Here is a 27,166-nt window from a genome sequence, read left to right on the forward strand (position 1 = left end):
GTTTCACCATGTTGGCCAGGCTGGCCTCGAGCTCCTGACTTCCAGTGATCTGCCTGCCTTAGCCTCCCAAAGTGCTGGGATGACAGGTGTGAGCCACTTTGCCCGGCCTCATTATTCTTACTTTTTCTTTTAATATTCATTTTGGCTGATAGTGTAGACGTTGTGATCTCCATAATCATTTTGATGCCGGATTTTTTGTTCCTTAGCTCAGCTAGGTCTGGGTTCTTGCCTCGTGACCAGGAAGAATTAGGCACACGGACACTCAAAGAATGAGCAAGATGGGAAGTTTTATTGAGTGATGAAACAGCTTTTAGTGGGAGAGGATGTGGGGGTGGTCCCCCTACCCAAAGGCAGGAGAGTTCCCAATATGGCTGAGCACAAGACTTTTTATGGGCTCAGAGTAGGAAATGCATGCTGATTAGTTTGTGACTATGCAAAAGAGGTTAAAGCAAAGACACCACACAAAGGTGGGCACGATAGTGTGGAAAACCAATTAGGAAAGGGTAGATATGTGTAAAATAGGTGAAGGATGTGGATTAATTAGAGGAAAGCATGCCAAACAGGAAGTTGGGTTCTCAATCTAGTTCAAGCATTTACCCAGGACTGTTTCTGGCTTGAAGGTTGGATTTCACTACGGACCTGCTCCTTTCTGTCTAGACATTTGTCTGCCTTTTGCCTCTATCAGTTCTCACCCCTTCCAGGTATGTATTTTTGACATGTTAAGTGTAGAATCAATACAGGTTTTAAAGGCCTGGGCATTGGTACTTCCAGTAAGTCTGAAGAAAATAGCATGGGCAGGTGATATCTTTGAACAGGTAAGAGATCAATGGTACTTGGTCATACCCATAAATATTAAAACCAAAGGGAACTGCTTTTTATAGTGAAGATGTTAAGCTTCACATGGGCTATTGCATGTGAATGTCATCCCAACCTGGTGCAGTAGATGCCATTATCCCCACAAACAGATGACGAAACCAAGGCTCAGAGAGGTTGAATAGCTTGTTCAAGGTCACAGGTGAATCAGTCTCCAACCTGTGCTCTGCCAGCCCCTACAATCCATGCTGCTTTTACTGCATTAGAAGGTCTTTTGATTTTTCTTTTTTTTTTTTTTTTTTTTGAGACCCAGTCTTGCAGCAGTTACCCAGGCTAGAGTGCAGTGGGGCGCGATCTCGGCTCACTGCAAGCTCCACCTCCTGGGCTCACGCCATTCTCCTGCCTGAGCCTCCCGAGTAGCTGGGACTACAGGCGCCCGCCACCATGCCTGGCTAATTTTTTTGTATTTTTTAGTAGAGACGGGGTTTCACTGTGTTAGCCAGGATGGTCTCGATCTCCTGACCTCGTAATCCGCCTGCCTTGGCCTTCGAAAGGGCTGGGATTACAGGCATGAGCCACCGCGCCTGGCCTTGATTTTTCTTGAAAGTTGCTCTGTTCTTCTTTTCTGGAAAGCTTTTCTGATATGTCACCGACTTGTCCTTGAGTCTTCCCATATCATCAAAGGCACTTGGCCACTCTCAAATGAAAGACTTCCTGAAAAACCCTCATTTTGGCTGTGGTGATTTTCTGACACGCGTCCTATTAAATCTGTAAGTGCAACAGATTCACTGAGAATTCAAGTTGCTCTCACAGGCACTTTCTTTTCCTAAGATTACCATTGCATTGTAAACTGAATAATTAAAGATTATTTCAGCTCAAATGTCCTTGTATATTTTAATGAAAACAGGCCCTAGATTGCCTTGGAGGGACCGCGGCAATCCTGACAAAATAAGAAAGAGTGGTAGGAAGAAGGCAATGGTTTAATTATCTTTGCCTCTTTGTAGTACCATATTTATCGCATCTCAGCTTGGAACAAGGGAGCAGTTAAGGAAACCAGAGGCAGCAGGAGCGTTGCTCATTAAGAGTGAAGTCTGCAGGCTCTGCTGGAGAGGAAGCATACACTTGCTTCCTTCTTTGGTGTAGCATTGTGGTCTGGTCTGTCTGTGGACCACACTTGATATCTGAAGCAATATCTGGGTGGCAGTAACCCAGGCATACTATGTGGGACCACTTTGTGTTAAGATGTGTACCCAAGCTGGCCTGTCCAGGCAGAAGCTTTTCCTAATAGGCCTCAGGCAATGCTCGCAAATGTATTTATAACTGGTAGCTGGCATAAAAGACTATTTTAGATGTTATACAAATATAAAACTGAATCGTCTTGAATCATATATTGAGAAAATTATTCCTCTGAATGAGTTTTTATTATCTGCAGTTGGTGAAATTCTCTTTGGTGTAAATATGTCCTTAACATCTGTCTAACTCTTGCTAATCTCCCTTTGAACAAAAGAGAATAGGATGTAGACTCACAGGCTTTGGCTGATTTTGGAATTTTCTGGGCTCTGTCATTAACACTATTTCTTACCTTCCTGAGTTAGGAACCAAATGTGAAATGAGGCTCAGAAGTCACACATATGAAGAGTGAAATAGTCTCCTTTATTGCTGTTAGTCTTGAATATAGGATGTTCTTTCAACTGTGGCCACAAATAGGGCTCTCACTTATGTCTCCATGAATTGGACTTACGTCCCGGTCAGAGGCCAACCTGGACAATTGCAGGGTTTCCCATGTGGGCACACCATTTACTGCTTAGCACATCCCCCTAGGGAAGGAAGCCCAGAAACAGAAGCCGAGCAGACCTCCTTCCCTCTCCCAAATACGCAGGTCAGACCCACATTCCAATATTTACTTATTCCTGTGAGATGAATAAGTAAATAAGATAAAATGTGCTCTTTAAAAGTTTACAATTTAGTGGTTGTTTAGTAAATTCACAGAATTGTGCAACTATCCTCAGTATTTAATATCAGAGCATTTTTATAACCTTAAAAAGAAATCCCCAGCCCCAATACTACTCATTTCCTCCTCTTCCCATCTTATGCCAACCACTAATCTGCTGTCTGTCTTTTTGGATTTGCCTGTTCTGGACATTTCATGGAAGTGAAATCATACAATACTTAGTCTTTTGGACTGGCTTTTTTCATTTGGCAGAATGTTGTCAAAGTTTATCCCTGATGTAGCATGTATCAGTTCTTCAGTTATTTCAATTATCCAGAAATAGTCCATTGTATGGATATACCCCATTGCATTATCCATTTATCAACTGATGGCCATTTCAGTGCCCCCCCCCCACCCCCCGCCTTTTGTTTATTTTATTTTATTTGAGACAGAGTCTTGCTTTGTTGCCCAGGCTGGAGCGCAATGGCGCAATCTCGGCTCACTGCAACCTCTGCTTCTTGGGTTCAAGCAGTCTTCCTGCCTCAGTCTTCCAAGTAGCTTGGATTATAGGTGCCCACCACTATGCCCAGCTAATTTTTTTTTTTTTTTTTTAAATTTTTGGGAGAGACAGGGTTTTGCCATGTTGGCCAGCCTGGTCTTGAACTCCTGACCTCAGGTGATCCACCCGCCTCCGCCTCCCAGAGTGCTGGGATTACAGGCATGAGCCACAGTGCCCGGCCATCCACTTCTTGACTATTATGAACAATTTTGCTAAGAATGTTCTGTATAAGCTTTTGTGTTGACATCTGTTTTCATATTTTTATAGATATTTTTATTTTTATGCTTCACTTTTTGAGAAATTGCCAAACTGTTTCTCCAAGCAGCTGCTTCATTTTACAGTTCCACCGGTAACCATTGAGGGTTCCAATATCTCCAAATTCTTAATCACCGTTTGTTATATATCTTTTTTATTTTTGCCATTCTAATGGGTAAGTAGCTTATTGTGGTTTTGATTTGCTTTTTCCTAATGATTAATGATGTTGAGTGTCTTTTCGTGTGCTTGTTGGCCATTTGTATATCTTCTTTGAGAAAAGGTTATTTAAATCCTTTGCTCAATTTTTATTGGCTTACTTGTCCTTTTATTGTTTGAGCTGTACAGTATCTTTATATATTGTGGATACAAGTTGCTTATCAAATATGTGCTTGAAAATATTATCTCCCACTCTGGTAGTTCTTTTTCACTTTCTTGATCATGTCCTGTGAAGCACAAAATTTCTTCCTCTTTTTTTTTTTGTCTTAACACTAATTTATTTCATATGGTTTCGAAGTTGGAGAAGTCTGAGATCAGGGTGCTGGTCTGAGATCAGATTCTGGTAGGGACGGACCCCCTTCCTGGTTTGCAGATGGCCACCTTCTTGCTGTGTCTTCACATGGCAGACAGCAGAAAGAGAGAAAGCGTTTTTTAAAAATTGTTTCAGTGAAATCTGTTTTTTTTTCTTTCATGGTTTGCGCTTCAGGTATCATATCTAAGAAACAATTACCTAACCCAATGTTAAAAGATTTGCTCCTACATTTTTTTCTAAGTGCCTCTGTACCTAACTTCCAGGTAATTGTGTCAGGCTGTGGGCATTTGAATCTCTTTGGCACTTGTGTCAATCTGAGGGCATTTGGATCTTTTTGGTAATTATTCATGTGTTTATTTATTCATTCTTTCCTTAAACAATCACTGAGTGTTTCTACCTGTAAGGGGCTGTAAAAAAGAAAAAATCTAGGGATAAGATTATTAACAAAATAAGGCACCCATGCTCTAAGATTCCATCTAGCAGGGAACAAAGAAGTAAATAGTAGATTATTTCAAAGACCTGAACTAAGCTTTGAGCACCGACTCAGTTGGAGCCACTAAGAAGGGCATCTGACGCCATGGAAGGGCCTCCTCAGAGCCTTGGTGTCTAACTTGAGAACAGAAGGCCAGACGCAGTTAGCGGTGTGAAGTGTAGATGGTCCAGGAAAAGGCGACAGCATGGGCACAAGCCTGCCAGGAGAGCATGCTCAACCCTGGAACTGCACCCGAGACCAGCTAGATGCTCTCTAAGCACTGGGGTTGTAGAGAGAGTAAACAAGAGAGGAGGTAGTTTGTGAAGCTGGAGAAGCTCTGTCTTCCACAGCTAACAGTCTCTTGGAGGGTAGGAGATAGTCTTGGAGGTTAACATGGAGATTTCCAGTAGTAATAAATGCTAGGAAGAAATCTGACGGGACAGTGGGATGGAGAGTGATGGGGGAGATGGGGCTGTGTTGGATGGGGTGGTCGTGGAAGGTTTCCCTGGGAATGTGACTCTTGACTTTATTCCTGCAGGAGGAGCAGGAGCTGGTCACAGGTAAAACTGAGAGAGAAATGGCTGGAGTGCAGGGTTTAAGGAAGGGGTGTGAAGACATGAATTTTGAGGCACAGATAGGGTGAGATCGCTGAAGGTCTTATTTGCTGCATGCAAGAGGCTGGGGCTTATGTATTGTACAGTGAGCAGGGGGTTGTGTGATTATGTTAGAGCGAGCATATGGCTTAGGGGCTAGAGGATATATCAGAGAGAGTAAGAGAGTCAGAAGAACAGTGAATATATTCATGAGAAAAAAGAGTGAATATATTCATGAGGTATCCCCAAGGTTGGATAGGATAATGAAGCTAACATTTACTCACTTCCTGCCAGTCCTAGTTCTAAGTGCTGCATATGTTTTAGCTCAATCGATCTGACAATAACTATAAGGTAGGAGCTATTGTGATCAAGCCCATTTTGAAGATTTGGAAACTGAGACTCAGAGGTGAAGAAGCTTTCCCAAGTTTGAACATTTGTTCATGACAGAACCAAGTTAAGAAAAAAAAAAACAGGCAGTTGTGCTTTCAAGGCCCATCTCCTAACCATTAAGCTAAGCTGCCTTTCAGGGCTTGAGGTTGATTGGGTGTGGGGCATATAGCTGCGGAGGGGGCCCCAGGCGTGCCCCCATTTCTAGCTTATGAGGCTGGGTGAATGGGGCACCTTTAAGCCAGGCAGGAAATTCAAGGGGAAACCTGCGTAAGGGACCAAGAGAGGGAAAACTGATTTCTGTTTTGGACATTGAGGAAGCCACTCATCCACGCAGTCCTGCATAATAAACACAGGCCCGTGCTTACTGTATCAGGCGGTGTTCTGGGAGCTAGGATGCAGCAGTAAATGCAAGACCCAGCCTCTGTCCTCAAGGAGTTTCCATTCGAAAGAAGAGACAGGTCCCAGACAAACGCTCCACAAATCATTGGAAACTTGGTGGGTAGTAGCATTGAAACTGGGGGCTTCTTCATTCCCAGGGACCTGTGGGATGTGGAAGTGGGGCCCTCTGGTTGGCAGTCAGATTTACAGGTTAAAGCTCCGGGGAACTATTTCGGCTCGCGCAGAAGTTCCAGGAGAGGTGGTCTGGGCGGTATTTCCAGGTGCTTGTGCCACGGCTCGGTGAGCCTAAAAGAAAAAGGCCACTGTCAGGAACTGCAGTCTGGGCCCAGATTCTTATCATGGTACCCAAAGTGGAATGTTAATGGAACCCCTCAAGCATGCTGTCTGATAGGCGTCAGACACAGGCTGCTGGTAGCCCGCCTTTGATTGCTGAGAGAGTGTCAGCAAACTGCCTAGGTCTTGGTGTTCACCTGGGCTGAGGGGCTCATGTGTTTTCTGATTAAGCATTTTCATATTGTCAGGGAAGCTAATGAGACACTCTATTCCCTTTGACAATGCAGACACCTACTATTGCCGTAAAGGTGAGGCTGAGGCTTCTTTCTGGATTTACTCAGCCTTCTAGAGGGATGCTTTCAATAGACCAGAGGCAGAAGAAGATGGAAGCAGGAAGCCCCATCCTAATGTTTGCAGCATCTTTCTCTAAGGGCTTGCTCCTCTTACCCCACACTGGTCCAACTTCTGCTCTGTAACTGGGTTAAAACTTCCCAGATTTATAACTTCGATTTGCTACCTGCTGAGCCTCCAAACCTTGTCTGGCTGTTTCTCTGAGAGAATGCAATTTGCAGTTCTTAGGAACTCACACATTCTAGCCCAGTCTGTCCTGAAGACGTGGTCTCTCTTTTTTCTTTTTATGCTCCCTATTTCTGGCATGAAGCAGGTGTCCAGTAAATGTTGTTGTATGATCCACCCAAATATGACTATTGTTCTTTCACAGACCTGCTCTGTACTTTGCCACCTTTGTTCCTTTCTTGTTCTATCAGAGTCGTCCCTTGGTATACAGCGGGGATTGGTTCCAGGAAACCCACATATCCAGAATCTGCACATATTCAAGTCCTGTAGTCAGCCCTGTGGTACCTACCTCTGTTAGACCATTCTTGTGTAAAGAAATACCTGAGGCCGGGTGCGGTAGCTCACTCCTGTAATCCCAGCACTTTGGCGGATTGTGAGGTCAAGACCAGCCTGGCCAACATGGTGAAACCCCATCTCTACTAAAAATACAAAAACTAGCTGGGTGTGGTGGCGGGCATCTGTATTCCCAGTTACATGGGAGGCTGAGGCAGGAGAATAACTTGAACCCAGGAGGCAGAGGTTGCAGTGAGCCAAGACCGTGCCACTGCACTCCAGCCTGGGCAATAAGAGCGAAGCTCTGTTTCTGCGGGGGGTCGGGGGAGGTGCTTGATACTGGGCAATTTAGAAAGAAAAGAGATTTAATTGGCTCACAGTTCTGCAGACTGCACAAGCATGGTGCTAGCATCTGCTCGGCCTCTGGCAAGGCCTCAGGGAGCATTTACTTATGTCAGGAGGGTGAAGAGGAGCAGACACATCACATGGTGAAAGTAGGAGCGAGAGAGAGGGTGGGAGGTGCCACACTCTTTTAAACAGCCAGCTCACGTGAGAACTCACTCGGTATTGTGAGGACAGCACCAAGCCATTAGGGATTCGTCCCCATAACCCAGACATCTTCCACCAGGCTCCACCTTCAAGTCTTGGGATTACATTTCAACATGAGATATGAGTGGGAGAAAAATATCTAAACTATATCATTCCGCTCCTGGCCTCCCCAAATGTCATGTCCTCACATTTCAAAATACAATCATTGTTTCTCAATAGCCTCCCAAAGTCTTATTCCATTCTTAACTCGAAAGTCCCAAGTTCAAAGTCCCATCTAGAGATGAGTTCCTTCTACCTATGAAACTGTAAAATAAAAAACTCAGTATTTATTTCCAAGATACAATGGTGGGACAGGCATGAGGTCAATACCATCATTCCAAAAAGGAGAAACTGGCCAAAAGAAAGGTGCTACAGGCCCCCACACAAGTCTGCAACCCAGCAGGGCAGTCATTAAATCTTAAAGCTCCAAAATAATTCTTGACTCCATGTCCCATATCTAGGGCACACTGGTGCAATGGGCAGGCTCCCAAAGCCTTGGGCAGGTACACTCCTGTGGCTTTGCAGTGCATAGCCCCTGCAGCTGCTCTCATGGGTTAGAGATGAGTGCCTGTGGCTTTTCCAGGCACAAGGTGCACGTTGCCAGTGGATGTACCATTCTAGAACGTGGACGATAGTAGCCCCCTTCCCACAGCTCCACTAGGCAGTGTCCCAGAGGGGACTTTGTGTGGGGTCTCCAACCCCACATATACCCTAAGCACTGCCCTAATAGAACGTCTCTGGTGGGCTCTGCCCCTGTAGCAGGGTTCTGCATGAGCACCCAGGCTTTCTTATGCATTCTCTGAAATCTGGTAGAGACTGCCAAGCCTCCTTCCCTCTTGCACTCTGCGTCCTGACAGGCTTAACACCCCATGGAAGTTGCCAAGGTTTATAGCTTGCACTCTCTGAAGCTGCAGCCTGAGCTGTATCTTGGGCCCTTTGGGCTGAGGCTGGAACTGGAGGGGCCACGATGCAGAGCAGCCTTTTAGGGTGGTGCAGGGCAATGGCGTCCTGGCCCAGGAAACCATTTTTTCCTCCTGGGACTCTGGACCTGTGATGGGAGGGGCAGCCTGGAAGACTTTTGAAATTGTCTTCAGGGCCTTTTTCCCATTGTCTTGGTTGTCAGTACTTTGCCCCTTTTTAGTTATGCCAAATATCTCTAGCAAGTTGTGGGTTCTTCTCCCCACAACTCCACCACCATCCTAAAAAGCCTTTTCTTTCTTTTCCACATGGTTGGGCTACAAAATTTCCAAATTTTTACACCCTGCTTCCCTCTTTAAGTTCCAACTTTTAGATTATTTCTTTTCTCCTCCATCTGGACACTTTGCTGCTTAGAAATTTCCTCTGCCAGATACCCTAGGTTGTCCCTCTTAAGTTAAAACTTCCACAGATCTCTAGGGCATGGACACAATACAGTCAAATTCTTTGCTACAGCATATCAAGGGCGACCTTTAGTCAAGTTCCCAGTAAGTTCCTCATTCCCATCTGAGAACTTGTCAGCCTGGACTTCACTGTCCTTGTCACTATCTGCATTTTGACCACAACCATTAAACCAGTCTATAAGAAGTTCCAGACTTTCCCTCATCTTCCTGTCGTCTTCTGAGCCCTCCAAACTCTTTTAGCCCCTGTATGTTACCCAGATCCAGAGTTGCTTCCATATTTTCATATATGTTTATAGCAGTATCTCACTCCTGGTACCAATTTTTCTGTGTTAGGCTGTTCTTGCGTTGCTATAAACACCTGTGACTGGATAATTTATAAACAAAAATGGTTTAATTGGCTTATGATTCTGCAGGCTGTACAAGCATGGCACCAGCATCTCCTTGGCTTCTAGGGACACCTCAGGGAGTGTTTACTTTTGGCAGAAGGTGAAGCAGGAACAGGCACATCACATGCAAGAGGAGAGTGGGAGCAAGAGAAAGTGTGGGGAGGTGCCACACTCTTTTTTTAGACAACCAGATCTTGAGAAAATTCACACCATGAGGACAGCATCAAGCCTCGAGGGATCCGCTGCCATGACCCAGACGCTAACCATCAGGCCTCACCTCCAACATTGGGGATTACGTTTCAACATGAGATTTGGATGGGGAAAAATACCCAAACTATATCACTGCCTGTGGGAAAAATCAGCCCTCCGTATACTTGGGTTTCCCATTCCAGGTTTTGTTGAAAAAAATCCATATGTAAGTGGACTCGTACAGTTCAACGCTGTGTTGCTCAAGGGTTGCCTGTACTTCGTGCTTGAATACCTCCCTCTCTCCTCCTCCTTTACGCATTTAGAGCTCCAGTTTACTTGCCACATAGTTCATGGAAACCTCCCAGATTCTTCACTACCAAAATATCATCTCTCTCGCTCTCACCGCCACGTAGCTTTTGTGCTCCTCCTTGTAGAATCGTCATGTACAGTTGTGCAGGTTGTGCTCCGTCTAATTGTAAGAGCATCCTGCACGTTATTACCCGTTAGTCTTTGCGGAAGGCTCCCTGGGAAGTGGACCATTCTCAAGCTCTGCGGTTGTGTGTGGCAGCCCAGCACAGTGGCGAATCCATGTTCTGATGTGTGTGGACTTTTTTTGTATTCTGTCTTCCTCTGACTCTCCAAGATTGCAAGCTGCCTGAAGAGAATGCTCGTAGCTCATTCATCACCTATATCCCTGTTGTAACTTATATGTAGTTATTGCTTAATAGCTCTTTGTTGGATATTTATTCATTCAGCCCGTTTTTTGTCTGTGCTTGGAAGAACTAATTGCAAATACTTCATCGAACAGTCAATGCAAAAGTAGTAGAGGAAAAAAAAGCAGTATCATAAGTTAGTATTGATAATAGAGAACCTGTATTGAAATCTTACCATATATCAGGTAGTACTTTACTAAGCACCTTATGTTTATTATGTCACTTGATCCTCACAATTATCCAATATAATATTCCTTGCTTCCCATTCTCTCTCCTGCTTTGAAGATGAGGAAGTTGAGGCCTTGAGAGATGAAGTGACTTGCTTACAGTCACTCAGCAGGTACTGCAGCCGGGATGCCAAGCCAGGCGTTCTGGAACACAGCCCAAACTCCTAACTCTTGATACGGAGTGTGCCATCAACTTTTTCTGCCCTCCTATGATGGTGGTTACAGTGATAACAGAAGGAGGGGCACTGGCTTTTTGTTGTTGTTACAAGAGTATCTACGGAGGACCCATGATTCACCAGGCTCTTTGCTGGATACTGTGGATGGAGATGAAAAGATGGTTTCTGTCCCCCGTGATCTCACAATAGGGACAGGGAGCCAGCGGTTTGAATCCGTATCATAATGCCTTCCTGCAGATGGCAGGCGAGCTTTTCACACAAGGCGCAGAGTTAGCAGGAGAAAGAGACAAGGAAGGGCTCAAAGAAGGTTTCCAGGAGGAGGTGACTTACACAGGGAATTTTGAAGAATGAACAGGAATTCATGGGGCTTCCAAGCAGGGAAGGGCATTCCATGGAGAGGGAACAGAAAGATACAGAAATGTGGCAAGTATGATGTGTTAGAGCAAATATAAGAAGCTTGGTCCTTTTATTATTGTCACCCCCTGGCTCAAATTAAGCCACTGTAGATGAACATGCAACTTGACCATGATATAGGCTTACCTTTATCCATTCTCCATTAATAAGACTCCATTATGGCAACTATGGCCTTGGGAGACAGTCGTGGAAACGGTGAGGGCCAAATGGACCATCTATATCCCAGTGACTTTGTCCTACTGCCTCTGACTTCGCCCTCAGGTAAGCCACTGGCCAATGGGCAAACACAGCATTGTCCCTTCATGCCACCAAACATCACCACGGCCCAGTGGCAGCTTCTTATAGGGCGTTTAGGGAAGCTTTAAGGAAGATATGCCCCTTTCCACTGAGCGTGGTGAGCGTGGATAATTTTACGGGAAAGTTGCAGTCTTTAGGCAGTGGGTCCCATGGGGAAATTCTGCAGTGCTGACTGCTTTTGGATTCGTTTATTCGGTTTATTACCCTCAGACACCTGTCACGTGTATGGCGGGTTGCCTTTCTTCAGGTCTAGACCCACCCATTCAGCAACAGCACTGGCTTTGCCACCCCCGCCTTCATCTTGGTGTGCCCAATCCCAGACTCACTGTCCTCCTCCACAGTGACTTTCTCGTCGTATCCCTGGTCCTGGAGCCATTGCCACCCACCCAGGAACCCCAGTGTTGCCTTCTGCTCCTCCTTCTCTTTTTTTCTCATATCTAAGATCTGTTCTTTTGAAATCCTCTAGATCCAGCTTCGTTGTCGCTCTTCCTGGCATAGACACTGGTTTGGGGTGTTTTTTTTTTTTTTTTTTTTCCTTTGAGACAGAGTTTCTCCCAGGCTGGAGCGCAATGGCACGATTTCCGCTCACTGCAACCTCTGCCTCCTGGGTTCAAGTGATTTTCCTGCCTCAGCCTCCCGAGTAGCTGGGATTACAGGCATGCACCACCACATCTGGCTAACTTTGTATTTTTAGTAGAGATGGGGTTTCTCCGTGTTGGTCAGGCTGGTCTCAAACTCCTGACCTCAGGTGACCCACCCGCCTCAGCCTCCCAAAGTGCTGGGATTACAGGTATGAGCCACGGCACCTGGCCAACACTGTTTCAATCAGATTCTCATTTCACACCCCCCAAGTCTAATGATCTCCCAAATGACATGTCTACATCTGTTCCCCTCATCTGTCCACAACTCACCACCCATCTATCCATTCAGTTCACTTATTAAACTCTTCCTCTCTTCTAGGCACTGAGCTGTAGATCATGGATCTGTCCATTTGAACACATCTGATGTGATCCTTGACCTTGCTGAGCTCCCAGGGGGGTTGTAGACAAGTAGACAGGCAACCACTACCTAAGAATGAGTAGGTGGGTACATGTGGCTGGGATAACAGTTAGGGCCCCTGACCTAGACGTGGGGAGTCAGGAAAGGATTCTAGGAGCAAATGATGGTGGCCCTAAAGCGGACTAAGAGATAACCAAGTACTGAACGTGGAGGTGCAGGGTGGGCAAGACTGTGAGCTCCATGACAACGGGGACAGTGCGGGTATGTGTGACTCACCACTGTGGCCCCCAGCATCCGGTTCATCCCCTGACAAATGGGGTGTTCCCAATAAGGATTTATTGAATGAGCAACTGCGGGACAGTTCCCTGCAGAGCAAGCTAAACATGATAAGGTCCAGGGTGGAGAGAGAGCACGGGGTAGTGGGTGGGAAACTGAGAGAGAGTCTGTATGTCTGGAACATAGGATAGGGCTGGGGAGTGACCAAGCCGACAGCTGAAAGCTAAAAGGCCAGTCATCCTGCCCCCAACACCTCCCTGAAGTCTAGTCTGTTTTTATTTTATTTATTTATTTATTTATTATTTATTTATTTATTTTGAGACGGGGTCTCGCTCCGTCACCCGGGCTTGAGTGCAGTGCCACAATGTCGGCTCACTGCAATCTCCACCTCCCAGGTTCAAGCAGTTTTCCTGCCTCAGCCTCCCAGGTAGCTGGCTGGCTAATTTTTTTTATTTTTAGTACAGACGGGGTTTCACTGTGTTAGCCAGGATGGTCTCAATCTCCTGACCTCATTATCCGCCCACCTTGGCCTCCCAAAGTACTGGGATTACAGGCGTGAGCCACCGTGCCCGGTCTGGACTGTTTTAATTAAACTTTCATTACATTCTCGTATCTGTCCTTCTCTGCTCCAACCGTGGAGGCCTGCTAAGCCCCTCCGCCCCCGGCCCCCACTCCTAATACAACCTGGGCCCAGCCTTTGTCTCCTGTTGCTCACCTGGGATTGCATCCCCTCTGCCTTCTCTTCTTGTCAAAGTCCTGCGTTTCCCTTTAGGGCACAGCTTCCCTCTCCTCTTACAGGTCCTTCTGACCCCGTCAGAATTGGCTGCTGCTTTACTCCCATGGAACGTTGTGTTCTTTTGTAGTCCTTATCACATTCCGCGCCGTGCTTATATTTAACTGTGCTCATCTGTCTCTGAGCAGTATGAGCTCTTTGAGGTCAGCGGGCCGGGTCATTCTCATCTTTGTATTTCCCACAGTGCTCTATTGCTAGTCGGTACTCATGCCATGAATGAGTTACGCTGTAACTCATGGCATTACGCTGTATGTCATTATTTGTAGTAGCGCAATAGTATTTATGCTAGTAGGTCTTGACTGACGTATTGCTTTGTGTCTAGCCGGTTCCTCATTAGGGCACATCTGCTATTGATTATTATCCCATGTTTATTTTTGATGTGCCATAGTTTGCACTTCTTATCGTATTTAATCAACCCAGCAGCCTTATGAGAAGGTCTTTCTCCACATTTTCCAGAATGTAGAAATAGCAGTGCAAAGGGGTAAGTGACATGCTCAAGATTCCCACTCATAAATTTCAGACCTGGGTTTGGAACCCTTTTTCCATTTATCTCTGGAAGTTTTGCCCTTGCGTAATGCTCTTTGATATTTTGGGTGCTGCCTCAGTAAAAGCAGCATTAGACATCTCAGCTCCTAACTGAAAGTGTTCAGGGCATAATGAGGTTGTTTGCCACCAGAATCTGATTTTATTACCAAAAGTATTAAAGTAACCACTTTGTTAGCGCAAAATCCACTTTGGTCTGAGTTCTGGCCACCAAGGCTTTCTGTAGAGGCTGGAGGCCATTGGCCTGGTGTACAATCTGAAAGTGGTCTGTTTTGGGATAAGTGAAAGCTATAGAAATATTGAAAGTGAGGACAAGCTGATACTGGGTGATGGGGGCTCCGGATGACTCCGTCTTAAAGCCTTGTTTTCTTTTGGAGAGGAACACGCAGAAGACTGAACTTACACCGTGCTGTGAGAGAAGTCTCTTGCCAGCCGCCTGCAGCCAGTCTAAAAAACTTACCCTATGTTGATGTGTTTCTGCGTTAAGGCTGATAAGTCCAGGTGGCAGATATAAAGGTTGACCAAATTGTTAACACATGCTCTACTTACGACTTTCAGAAAAAAATGAATATCCTCATAACAGGTATGGCATTTGGCCTGAATTGGGTGTCAGTAGTGATTGGCGGTTGGTTGTCACTTCTCTGAATCACGGAGGTTGGGTGAGATGCCTTCTCTCCTTTTCAGCTCCTGCAGCCTCACCAGTGAGTACCGGTTTTGTAACATGCCAGATTTACTCCCACAATTGCCTTTAGAAACGACCCCCGCCATAGGAACTGTGAAGAGTGTGTTTTTGCAGCTGTAATTCAAAGAGCCTTACATCCCTTCCTGACCCTTCCTTCTCACACTCCCCACAGACGGAACCCTCTGCACTTCCACCTTATTGCCGACTCCATTGCGGAGCAGATCCTGGCCACGCTCTTCCAGACCTGGATGGTGCCCGCCGTGCGTGTGGACTTCTACAATGCAGACGAGCTCAAGGTATGGGCAGGAGGGGAGGCACGTCCGTGATCTCCTCTAGCTGGAAGCGTTACTGCTTGTGGTTTAGTAGACTGTAGCAATGCCAGAAGTCTCAGCTCCTAACTGAGAGTGCCTACGGCGTAATGAGGTTGTTTGCCACCAGAATCTGATTTTATTATCAGAAGTATTAAAGTAACCACTTTGTGTGCACAGAATCCACTTTGGTCTGAGTTTTGACCACCAAGTCTTTCTGGAGACGCTGGAGGCCATTGGCCTGGTGTAGAATCTGAAAGTGGTCTATGGTCGCTGTCATCTAGAGAGTTCTATTACCCAGTGAAGTAAATGCTAAACTCAGACCCTTATGGGCTGGAGTTTAAATCTGTGTATTGTTACTTACTGGTCAAAAGACACAAAGTAAACCACGTACCTCTGCTGGACCTGTTTTCTCATCAGTAGAAAAGGTGGATGAAATACCAAACTCATGGGGATAATTAAGAGACTCAAATGTGAGAATATATTTCAATGTGCTTTAAAAAGACACCGTTGAATAAATATTAAAGGTTATGCCAGGCTGGAGGGATTTCAACCAAATGAAACCTTTTTGGTCATCTCATTCCCTTACAGTTTTTTTGTGGTACCATTTTGCTTGCATCGTGTTGAGACCCACAGCCCGATTAAGAAGTCCTGAATATTCTGGCTCTTGATTTTACTTGCGGTCTTGTCGCTGGCATTCCTGTAAACCTTTACTATTCCTTTAACTCTAAGTAGCAGAGCACACCTCTGGTTCCCTTGGCCCCCTCTTCTGTGTTTGAGTCTTTGCTTATTCTGTTCCTTCCATCTGATATGCCCTTCCCACCTACCTTGCCACAACTCCTGTTCATCCTTCAGGACTCAGCTGCAGTGCCAACTCCTCTTAAGAAACACCTGACTTTCCCAGGAAAGAGGAAGACATTTTTTGTTCACTTCTCTGTCTACTGGACCCTTCTCAATGGGATAGGAGGAGAGGAGCCGCATCTTATTCTTTTCTGTATTTCTGGTGCGTAGTAGGTACCTGCTAATGCTTGTGGATTTCACAAATTGCTGTGATTAGAGGAACATGTGACTTTGCAGAAATACACTGATGCTCTGTCTCCGATCACCTTAGGAAGGACTTAACACCTAAGCATGGGGCTGACTCTGGCAAATTGCTTGTTCCAAACCTCAGAAAGCCATTATCTTTTCATTTTAGAGCCATAACATTTTTAATAGATCACTGACATGCCAGCCAGAGTTTCCGATGTTCACATATTTCAGGCTCTGAGGTTGATGGAGATGTTCGGAATTTAGCATTTGGGGATTGTCGTGGTAATTGGCGTGCCATTCCAATCTATTCTGAGCTAAAATTGATTAACACTCTTAAAAAGGGAAAAACAAAATTTAGCAAATTGCTGCGCTAATTAAGGTGAAAGCAAGCCACTCTGTCTCCCAGGGTCTTAGCGCCAACACCATGGGGAAAAGCAGCCTGGAAGGAGGAGTGGCAGCTGGTTCCCAAGGATGCCTCTGCCACTGCGTTCACCATTTGCCTTTCTTTCGGTCGGAGTCCAGTGCCGCGTCCCCTGTGAGCCTGCGCAGGGAAGACACCAAAGTGGGCTGGGCGTAATGGCTCACGCCTGTAATCCCAGCACTTTAGGAGGCTGCGGTCAGGAAGATCGCTTGAGCCCAAGAGTTTGAGACCAGCCGGGGCAACATTGTGAGACCCCCCCCCCACCTCTACAAAGAATTTTAAAAATTATCCAAGTATGATGGCACACGCCTGTAGTCAGTCGAAGCTGCTCTGGAGGCTAAGGCAGGTGCTCTGGAGGCACTTGAGCCCAGGAGTTTGAGACCAGCCTGGGAAACATAGTGAGGTACCTGCCCCTACAAAAAACTAGCTGGATGTGATGGCTGCACTTGTTGTCCCTGCTACTCTGGAGGCTGAAAAAGGAAGATCACTTGAGCCCAGGAGTTCAAGACTGCAGTGAACTATGATCGAACCACTGTATGCCAGCCTGGGTGATAGAGCTGGCAAGCGGTACGATTGTAGTGGTATGTGGTGTGATGTGGTATGATCATAGCAGTAAGATCATGGGTGAATGAATGTATCTTTTTTTTTCTCTAAAAAAAAAAGGAAAAAAGGAAAAGAAAATACAAAGTGATTGCGAAAAAAACTAATTTCAAACCTGGTTTACTGTTGAAGAATTCTCTAACTGGTTTTGAACCTTGCTTCTCTCAGCTCTCAGATGGCTTGGGACTGAGTCAGCCACAAAGGAAGGGGTGAAATAAGATGGCCCAGTGTACACAACATGGCAGGTTCTTAAAAATGCTTCATTCCACTTGCAGCCAAGGCCAGAATGACTTAAAATGCCCTTGGGTGGTGTGGCCTGTTGTGAAATCCATCAACAGCTAAGAATTGGAAGGGGTAAGGTACTATGGACTGGAATTCCCTCCTGTAAGCCCCTTCCGTGAGGTCTCGGATTTAAGGGGAGAAGGGGAGGAAACACTGATGCTCTGACTCTGTCATGCCTACTTTAATCCAGGGAGACCAGCTGTCTATTATTTTACATGCTGGCTTTTTTTTTTTTTAAAATACATCTGAAATGAATCCTTCATAGCTCAAAATATGATAATTTAGAAAATAATAATTTAGATAATTTAGAAAATATGATAATTTAGAAAATATGATATGTTCAAAAGAATATTGTCTCTAGAGTCCTGTCCTCTAACCCCATCTCTACTATTGAAGACTTCACTGAAGCTTCCTGACACCTGCTTTTTGTTCCCCTACCAGTTAACCACCTATCTCTCTCACATTCCTGAGTCCCCTGAGAGCGTTGTCAGAATCCAGTACAACAGTGAGGATGAAAGTATTTATAAAAAGTAATTTTTTCATAATAATAATAGGATTCATGGCAAAGCCAGGATGAAAACCCAGACCTGACTCCATGATCTATTAGATGTATTATAATGCATCTGTCTATGTGTTAGTTTATACATAACCCAGATCAACAACCCCAAAGCCATGATCTGCCTACTCCACCATCCTGACAACTCCCTCTGCAGTGGCATCGCCATCTGCTTAGTTGCTGATCTGGAACTGAGAGCTCATCTTTGTCCCTTTCTCTTACCCCGGGTCTAACCACATCACACCCTAGGGTGGCTCCACCACCTGCTGCACCTACCTAGTCCATGCTTTGTGATCTTTCCCCAGCACAATGGCAAATGTTTTTCAGACTAGTCTCTTCCCTCCACTGCTCACCTCTCCTCCCCCGTATCTTTTCTCTCATTAGCAAAAGTCAACTTTCCAAAAACAAGTGCAGTCATGCCACTCTTTTCCTCTGGATAAAACGTTCCCTGGTTTCCTACTGCTGTGAGATAGAGGCCACTGCTGTGAGATAGTGTGTGTTTGTTTGTTTGTTTGTTTGTTTTTTGCAGATGGAGTCTCGCTGTGTCGCCCAGGCTGGAGTGCAGTGACATGATCTCGGCTCACTGAAACCTCCACCTCCTGGGTTCAAGCGATTCTCCTGCCTCGGCCTCCTGAGTGGAGTAGCTGGGACCACAGGTGCGCACCACCGGGCCCAGCTAATTTTTGTATTTTTAGTAAAGACAGGGTTTCACAGAGTTGGCCAGGTTGGTCTCGAACTCCTGAAACTCCTGACCTCAAGTGATCCGTCTACCTCAAGTGATCCGCCTACCTCAGTCTCCCAAAGTGCTGGGATTATGGGCATGAGCCACTGCCCCCGGCCGAGGCCACAGTTCTTAACCGAGTCGCATCTCTGCAGACTCTGGCTCCTGCCTCCTTCCAAGGTGTACTCGCACCACTTGCATCCTTCCTCACTCTCCAGTCCTGCAGATTCACTTTGCTCCTTCTTTCCCACCAGAGCACCTTTGAACAGGTGACTTCTTCTATTTGTTAAACTGTTCCCCAACTTCCTTCCTTTCCCCCATTGCTAATGAATAGCAAGTTCTTTTGCTAAAGTTACATGCACTCAGGGAAACTTTCCCTGCCTTTTTCATTTCATTGGGGTTGCTTTGTTACATGTTCTCCTAGAATCACATACATTTCTTCGGTAAACTCAACACAGAGGGTATTATTTCATGCTTTTGTGTGATGAGCTAATAAATGTCTGTCTGTCTCCTATACTGTAAGCTCCCAAACCAGCATCACGTCTGTATTTCACCACCTTTGTATCCCAAATGCCTGGTGTAAGGCTTTTAAAGATGTTTGCTAAACCATTTTTCAAAGAAGTTTTATAGATGTGTGCTACAACTTATAAAGATGCTTGCTAAATGACTGGCTTGTAAAGATGTTTATTAAATGACTGATACACGATGAATTTAGAGCTGGATCCCTAAGAATAATAAAACCAATGGCAGGGAGTTTCTCTATCACTGTCAGGCCCAGGAGTTCACGTTTCTTTATCATGGTGGAGCCCAGGGTCACCACATTCCTAATGCCTATTTGTGTGCGGGAGGCTTGCGTGGGCAGCCAGCAGTTTGCCCACCAGCCACCCTGAAGTCGCATAGATAAGGCCTCTCCATTTGCACCAGCTCGCCTCCTAGGAGCAGCTCTGGGACCGGTGAGTGAGTGTCTTTCCATGACAGGTATGCTAGGAAGGAAACACATTAAAACACCATCCAGTAGACGACCTCAGGGAAGGAGAAAGAACAGGAGAGAAATGGCCTTGTGCTGTGGTCCGCAGTTGCGTTCAGGAAGCAAGTCAGACGGTACCCTCAGCAGACACACGTGACGGTCTCTCCGGATACAGCTCCAAGAAATCACTTGGTACAGCTGTTGGAAATGGCATTTCTCAGAAATGCTCCTGTGGGCCCCTTATGATATCTGTTAGTGCTGGAGAATGAAGTAATAGGGAACAGGAAATTTGTGAGAGATCGGTGCATGATTAAAAATGAACTGTGGGAAATTCGCAGTGGACCAGCACACTTCTCTCTGTAATGACCAATTAGGGAGGGATTTGCAAATAGTGATGGCTCAGCCGGCCTGTCTCTGTGGCCTGTGAAATGCTCATTGGTCTTCCCGATGTGTACATGGCCCATTTGTTTGCGCCCTCCAAGTCCTGGTACCAACAGGCTACCAGGACTGAAGGTACCTCTCCTCTGAACTCCACTCAAAACATGCAGCTCCAGTCTACAGGAGGAGAACTTATTTTTGCATAGAGCTTTGTCAGTGGTGCGTGCTGTCACTCATTTCTCATGACGAACCTGGGGGTTGGAAAGAGAAGTATGATTACCTCCATCTCACAGATAATTCTTAAGTTAAAGTGCGGGGTTGACGAGCATTTGCTGAAGATTAGGCTGCTAACAAGTGCTGATGCTGATATTCGACTTTTCCCTTCCCCGATGAAATGACATGAGATAGAGGATTGTATAATTCAGTAGGCATGGATGTGCTGGAGATCTTAAGGGAAGTTGAAGGACATGGGCCACAGCCCCTGGGAAATGACTGTTGGTTACGACCGTCGAGTTGCACTTGAATTCAAGATTCCTCTTTTCCATGACTTTGGATCCCACAGGCTGTGGTCTAACATCTGTTGCTTAAGAATCACTTAGTCAACCATTGTGGGAGACAGTGTGGTAATTCCTCAAGGATCTAGAACCAGAACTACCATTTAACTCAGCAATCCCATTACTGGGTATATACCCAAAGGATTATAAATCATTCTGCTGTAAAGCTACATGCACATGTATGTTTATTGCGGCACTATTCACAATAGCAAAGACTTGAAACCGACCCACATGCCCATCAATGGTAGACTGGGTAAAGAAAATGTGGCACATATATACCATGGAATACTATGCAGCCTTTAAAAAGGATAAGTTCATGTCTTTTGCAGGGACATGGATGAAACTGGAAACCATCATTCTCAGCAAACTTAACACAAGCACAGAAAACCAAACACCGCATGTTCTCACTCATAAGTGGGAGTTGAACAATGAGAACACATGGACACAGGGAGAGGAACATCACACACCGGGGCCTGTCAGAGGGTTGGGGGTTGGCGGAGGAACAGCATTAGGAGAAGTACCTAATGTAGATGATGTGTTGATGGGTGCAGCAAACCACCATAGCACGTGTATCCCCATATAACAAAACTGTATGTTCTGCACATGTATCCCAGAACTTTAAGTATAATAATAATAATAAAGAATCATTTACTTCATTTCTCATGTTTTACCTGGTTCTTTCATGGTCTGTTTCTCACAACACCTCTATGGACTAGGTCCTGTTATTATTTCCATTGTATATACAAAGGAACTGAGGCATGGGGAGTTAACTAACTCCAAATCACGTAGCTGGTACATGGCAGAGCCAGGGTGAATATCCAGAACTGTCCGACTCCAGAATCTGTGCCCTTTATCCTGTATCCTATTCCCCTCTCTGTGGCTTATTTCAGCTAAGTTACTGTTATTGTGTCTAGACAAGGACTCTCTGAGCTTTTGCAAGGGGCGTTCCTTCTCTGGCTGTTACTGAAGAACCAGTACATTAAGCATGGCCCCTGCGTGGAAGGCCTGCTGGGAATGGTACTTCCTGTAGGGGATAAAAGGGAGCCCTTCTAAGGATGCTGCTGAGAATAGGGATGGCCCTGTCACTTCCATCCGAGGATCCTGTTCTAAACTAACAGTCATCACTCTAGACAGTTGGCTTTAAATCAGGAAAACATTTCTTACCAGTTTTCAGACAAGGCCCTACATGTCTACCAGCCTTTGATCTTGCCCCAGCTGGCCCAGAAAGTCACCCCCATGCCATCACTGGGGTGCGCATGATCCCGAGCTCAGGAAGGGAAGCGGCAGGGCAGTGGCTGTTTCATGATTCACCTGTCCAGCTGGGAACCCTAATTTATCTCCTTTTCTCTTAGACTCGATGCCCGCTTGTTACCAACATCAGAAAGATGATGAAGTGAGATTCAGGACTGTGGTTGCAGAAAATATTGAGGGTGGACTCTAAAAATTGGCCTCCTACTCATCCTTAATTGCCTTTGTGCTGGTCTCTATGGAGGATGGCAGAGGTTGTCTTTAGATAACTGTCATCTTTCAGCCCCCCTGCCATCCTTTAGGAGGCAGACTCATTGTTCCTCTCATGTAGGGGGTGGGTAAGCTGCTGCCTACCCTGTCTGTTTCCTGGGAAGCTATGCTTCCTGAATACTGGACATTTTCTTCTGGGAGAGACTGAAGAGAACATGAAATCATAGGATTCTAGCATGGGAAGGAGGCTTAATACTTACAGTTTGTTGTTGTTGTTGTTGTTGTTGATGATGATGAATTAGGCAAAGAAGGGCAACTGAATTGCCCAACAAGATATCACATATGTTTCTTTCTAACATATACCTTTTCCCAGAATGGGATCTGGGTTTTCTGGCTGCTGAGCCTGGTTTATAGTTCAATGGGGACCACACTTAACAATGGTTGAACTTCAGGTGCTGTGACCAAATGCTCTCATGAGGCTGGAGCAGTTCCAGTGAAGCTGGGCCTGCAGAGGAAAGACAGAAGATGTAGATATGTCTCATGGAAGGGCATTATCTGCTCTGGGATACCCTATAGAAACATGAGAAATGAAGTAAGGTGTGTGTGGCCTTCTGAATCCCCCAGATGACTAATAATGTGTTAATACCCAGAGCAATGGACAGAGGCGAATAAATAGCCTATCAAAATGGTTATTTCTGGCTCTCCTTTACTGGTGAAGATTAAATGCAGTTAAATGAGGACTCGTAATGGAAAGCAGTGCTTGGCACATAATAGGCACTCAAGAAATCCTGCTTTCTTCTTTTTGTTTCTAATGTGGCTGCCTTTCATAGATTTAAAGATGACTGTAATTAACTTCTTAAATCTTTTCTTTTCTAAGCCCACCATGTCAACCCTTCCTCTTCTTCTCCGACAATGACTGCCGACCTCTCAGAGGGTCTACATTATGGCTTATTTTTCTAGAATAGTTGATGGATTTATGCTCTTGTTCCTTCTTTCCTTTGTGGTCCTGTGTTATTCAGCAGGGTGACAGAGGTTAAATGTTGTGCGCAGGTCTGGAAAAATTACCACTATCCCATTTTCTTTATTGTTTTATTGGTTCTTGGATTATCTGTGTGGTTTCTGAATGTAAAGCCTGGTTCCGTAAGGTCAGCAGTGTACCTCTGGCCTCTGTCATGGGCTTTTCTCTCTCACACAATGAGGGCAAGATTACAGAATGGACATGGAAAAGCATAAAGCACTTGAAAGCATACCTTTGTGTATTTATAAGACTGATGTTTGACTGTGAAATACTGGACATGGAAAATTTTAGACAATGAACGCAAACTCTAATCTGCATTAGAAAATAATCCTTTTATGTCATTTGTTCAATTCACTTTTTACACAGGCAGATTCTTCTTTATTTAACAGTCTTCTAATGAATGGGTCTTGTCCCCTTTTGAGAAGCATAGAATCTTAATTAGAAAGAAATTTGGCAGTCATCTAGTATAACCTCCCACTTTCTTCTATAATATTCTATAGAGTTGGTCATTAATCTTCTGCTTTTGAATACTTCCAGAGATAAGAGATCATTACCTCCCAAAGGACCCTGTTCCATATTTGGAAACTCTATTAGAAATATTCGCCTTAGGCTTTACCAAAGTCTTCATCATTTTTATTTCTCCTCATTGGTCCACCTGAGCATTAGTGAAGCTCAAGTGCAAGCCTGTGTACCATTTCTCTGTTCCCTCATCTGCCTTCTCTACTGGACAGAGGGAATCTAGAGGGCAAGGTCTGTAACATTTATGTTCATGCCCAGCCTTTGGACAAAATCTGGCCAATCCTGGCCTCCAACAAATGCCTGGCTTCTATGTGTTGAGCTACACAGTGTGGGTCAACCAGTTGTTTGAAGACCTGACACATTTACTGAGTCCTGTCTTCTCAGTAATCACTACTCCATTTCTTCAACTGTCCCCAGAATGACAGTGTATGGAGCCTAGTTGGCAGTTGACCCTTAAACATGTCTTCTGATCAGCTTGCGCAATAAACGCCTTCCAGGTTGCTGACTTGCTTAAATGTGCTCCCCACTGTGTCTCCATCCCATAGATAGAAACATTCTCCGTGCTTCTGCAGATCACAGCACTTGGTCTAGATCCGCATATGTGACATGCCCCACCTAGAGCTGTGATTGGTCTGAGCTCAGAGTCTTAAACTCATTTAAAAGCAGTGAAGTGTCCCAACTCACCTTTTTTCTCATCCTGAGTGTTGTTTCCTTCTCATTCTTATTAATTGTGGTCTTCTCGTTCATACTTCATTCACCTGATAAGGAAATACTTTATCTGTATCAAAACATGTCTTGTACCCCATAAATATGTACACCTACTATGTACCCACAAAAAATAAAATTAAAAATTAAAAAAGAGAGAAATGCTTTCATATACCTACTTTCATTGTGTCCTCCCAAGAACTCCATGCTACAGAGAGGACATGTGTTTTATTATGTTTTATTTCTAAGGAATTTGCCAAAACAATTAACCAAATGCTGCTAAGGAGAGCAGCATTTGGATGGAGCGGATGCCAGAATCTCGTTCTTGCGAGCCTTCCCTGCAGTGCTGTTCTCATGCACCACAAATCTTACCTACCAGAAACTTGAGTTAAAAAACAACTTCAGCCGGGCCTGGTGGCTCACGCCTGTAATACCAGCACTTTGGGAGGCTGAGGCGGGCAGACCACCTAAGGTCAGGAGTTCAAGACCAGCCAGGCCAACATGGTGAAACTCTGTCTCTCCTAAAAATGCAAAAATTAGCCGGGCGTGGTGGTGGGTACCTGTAATCCCAGCTACACAGGAGGCCGAGGCAGGAGAATTGCTTGAACCCAGCAGGCAGAGGTTGCAGTGAGCTGAGATTGTGCCATTGCACTCCAGGCTGGGTGACAAGAGCAAAACTCCATCTAAAAAACAAAAACAAAAAACTTCATTGATTCAAGGGTGTGGCTGTAATGATGGAGTTTGGCTCAAAAAAAGAAAGACAGACCAGAGGTGTCTGACAAATAATGAGAAAGCGATGGGCAGGGTAAACTGGAAATTATGATGAAGTTAGGAAATTTTTGCACTGAGCACAGAGTCTTTGTCCAAATGTTATGAAAGGATAAAAGGCTAGATTTGAGGAGTGAGATGTTAGAGATTTGGTATTTTTGATGAGGCCCTTTTTTGGGTTGTTTTTTTTGGCATGTTAGCCTCAGATTGAGTGGCTGAGGTGTTGTTGGAAAAAGTTAATGAAAACTATGGACTCTAGATACTGCAAGAGCCAGGGTGCTGGCTGCTTCATCCCTAGGATGATGGAACTCAAGGAAAATGGTCAAGCACCGAAAAGAATTGTATACATGCAGATCAAAAGGAGCCTCTACAATCCAGGTAAAATCAGTGATAAGTTGCCCACATTAGCGTACACCCTAGAAAATTATTTGAATTGCAAGGATTAAAACAAAATCCTTCTTTTAAGAATAATAATTCTCATTAATAAGAGTTGATTATGTGCCAACTTAATATGCTTAACCTGCATAATCTTTTTTTATCCCTACTATTTCCTGGCGAGGAAACTGAAGCTTAGGAAAGAGACTTGTTCAGATTACTCAGCAAATTCATTGTAGAACCAAAACATAAATTTTGGGTAGTCTGACTCTTGAGCAGCACTGTCCAGTGGAAATAAAATGGCAAGTCATCTGTGTGATTTTAAATTTTCCAGTAGTCACACTTTGAAAAGCAAAATAGAACCACTGCAATAAATTTTAATAATAGATCTTATTTAATTTTATTTATCCAAAGTAGTATCATTTCAACCTGTGATCAGTATTTTAAGAATTCCTGAGATATTTTACAGATTGTAAATATTAAGTCTTTGAAAACTGGTATATATCTTGAACATCTCACTTTGGGCACACATATTTTAAGTGCTGAGTAACACATATGGTTGTTGATAGCTGTGGACAAGGTATGGAGCTTGGTTTCTCACACTACATGGTAATACCAGGGCAGAAGGCAGAGACAAGCTTATTATCTTGGAAGAATAAAAATCCCGCCTCAGCTTTTGCACTGTAAGAGTAGGTGTCCAGATAAAATGTCTGTAGAGTTTTGCGCAAAATAGACAGAGATCCGAGAATACCCACCAAGTTCTCTCATGTTATAAGGCAACAGAAAAAAAAATGCTAGGCTGTGCAGGAACCCAGAAAATATACACCAAAACGCAAGGTGCAGTGGCTCACGCCTGTAATCCCAGCACTTTGGGAGGCTGAGGTGGGTGGATCACTTGAGCCCAGGAGTTCGAGACCTACCTGAGCAACATGGCGAAACCCCGTCTCTACCAAGAAAATACACAGATTAGCCAGTCTTATAACCTGGTCTCTAAATAAATAGATTTAAAAATTTTTTACAAACAGAAAAAATATATATACACAGTGTATTATTCTTGAAGAAACTGTAGCTTATTTGTAAGCCACCCCAAAAAAGTGATCAAAATGAATATTCAGGAACGAAAAGGTTATAAAGGGCAGACAGTGTGTACTGAGTTACACATAGAGTGATCTGGAAATAATTGTTTTAAGTCAGTTGCAAGGCTGATTGCAAATGCCAAAAAATATTTGCCCTCAGAACATATGCAGATAATAAGCTGATCACATCCATTTTTAAAACACACTGGAGAGTATGAGTTGGGTTTAAAAGCTGTTAAATATAGGGGATTTTCTGGGGTAACTTAGGTAGTATCTTTTAACTCTTCACTTTGATCATCCTGGGAAAAAGGGTAAGATATTTCTGCAAAGCTCAGACATGACCCCTGATGAAATAAGTACAATTAGATCTACCTGATTAGTGATGATTATTTCCAATGAAATAAAGCCTAAGTAAAATAGGTAAGAAGCAAAGAAGATGAGACAGAAAAACATAATAAAAAGAAATAAATAATAAACTATTAGCCACATGGGAAAAAATAAATCTTGCTCCTCACTTCATACCACATACAAAAATTAACTTGAAATGAATCTTAACACTTAAATATAGGAGCTAAATCTGTAGAACTTACAGAGGAAAACAAAGAAAGTTGTAGTGACTTCAAGTTAGGCAAAGGTTTCCTCCCCTCCCCTCCTCTCCTCCCCTCCCCTCCCCACTCTGTCCCCTCCTCTGTCCCCTCCCTTCTCCT

The 27,166-nt window shown here is 44.6% G+C and overlaps 1 protein-coding gene across 3 annotated transcripts in view; it reads left to right on the forward strand.

Moving 5' to 3' along the window:
* The window catches only part of LARGE (like-glycosyltransferase), a 692,738-nt gene that overhangs the window by 335,513 nt on the left and 330,059 nt on the right, over positions 1-27,166 (forward strand). For all 3 annotated transcript variants that reach the window (XM_011978982.1, XM_011978983.1, XM_011978984.1), the window contains exon 5: positions 14,897-15,020. In XM_011978982.1, the coding sequence (XP_011834372.1) occupies positions 14,897-15,020 (124 nt within the window). The remainder of the gene's footprint in view (positions 1-14,896; positions 15,021-27,166) is intronic.

The sequence above is a fragment of the Mandrillus leucophaeus genome, unplaced genomic scaffold (assembly GCF_000951045.1).
Source record: "Mandrillus leucophaeus isolate KB7577 unplaced genomic scaffold, Mleu.le_1.0 Scaffold2, whole genome shotgun sequence".
Classification (NCBI taxonomy): Eukaryota; Metazoa; Chordata; class Mammalia; order Primates; family Cercopithecidae; genus Mandrillus; species Mandrillus leucophaeus.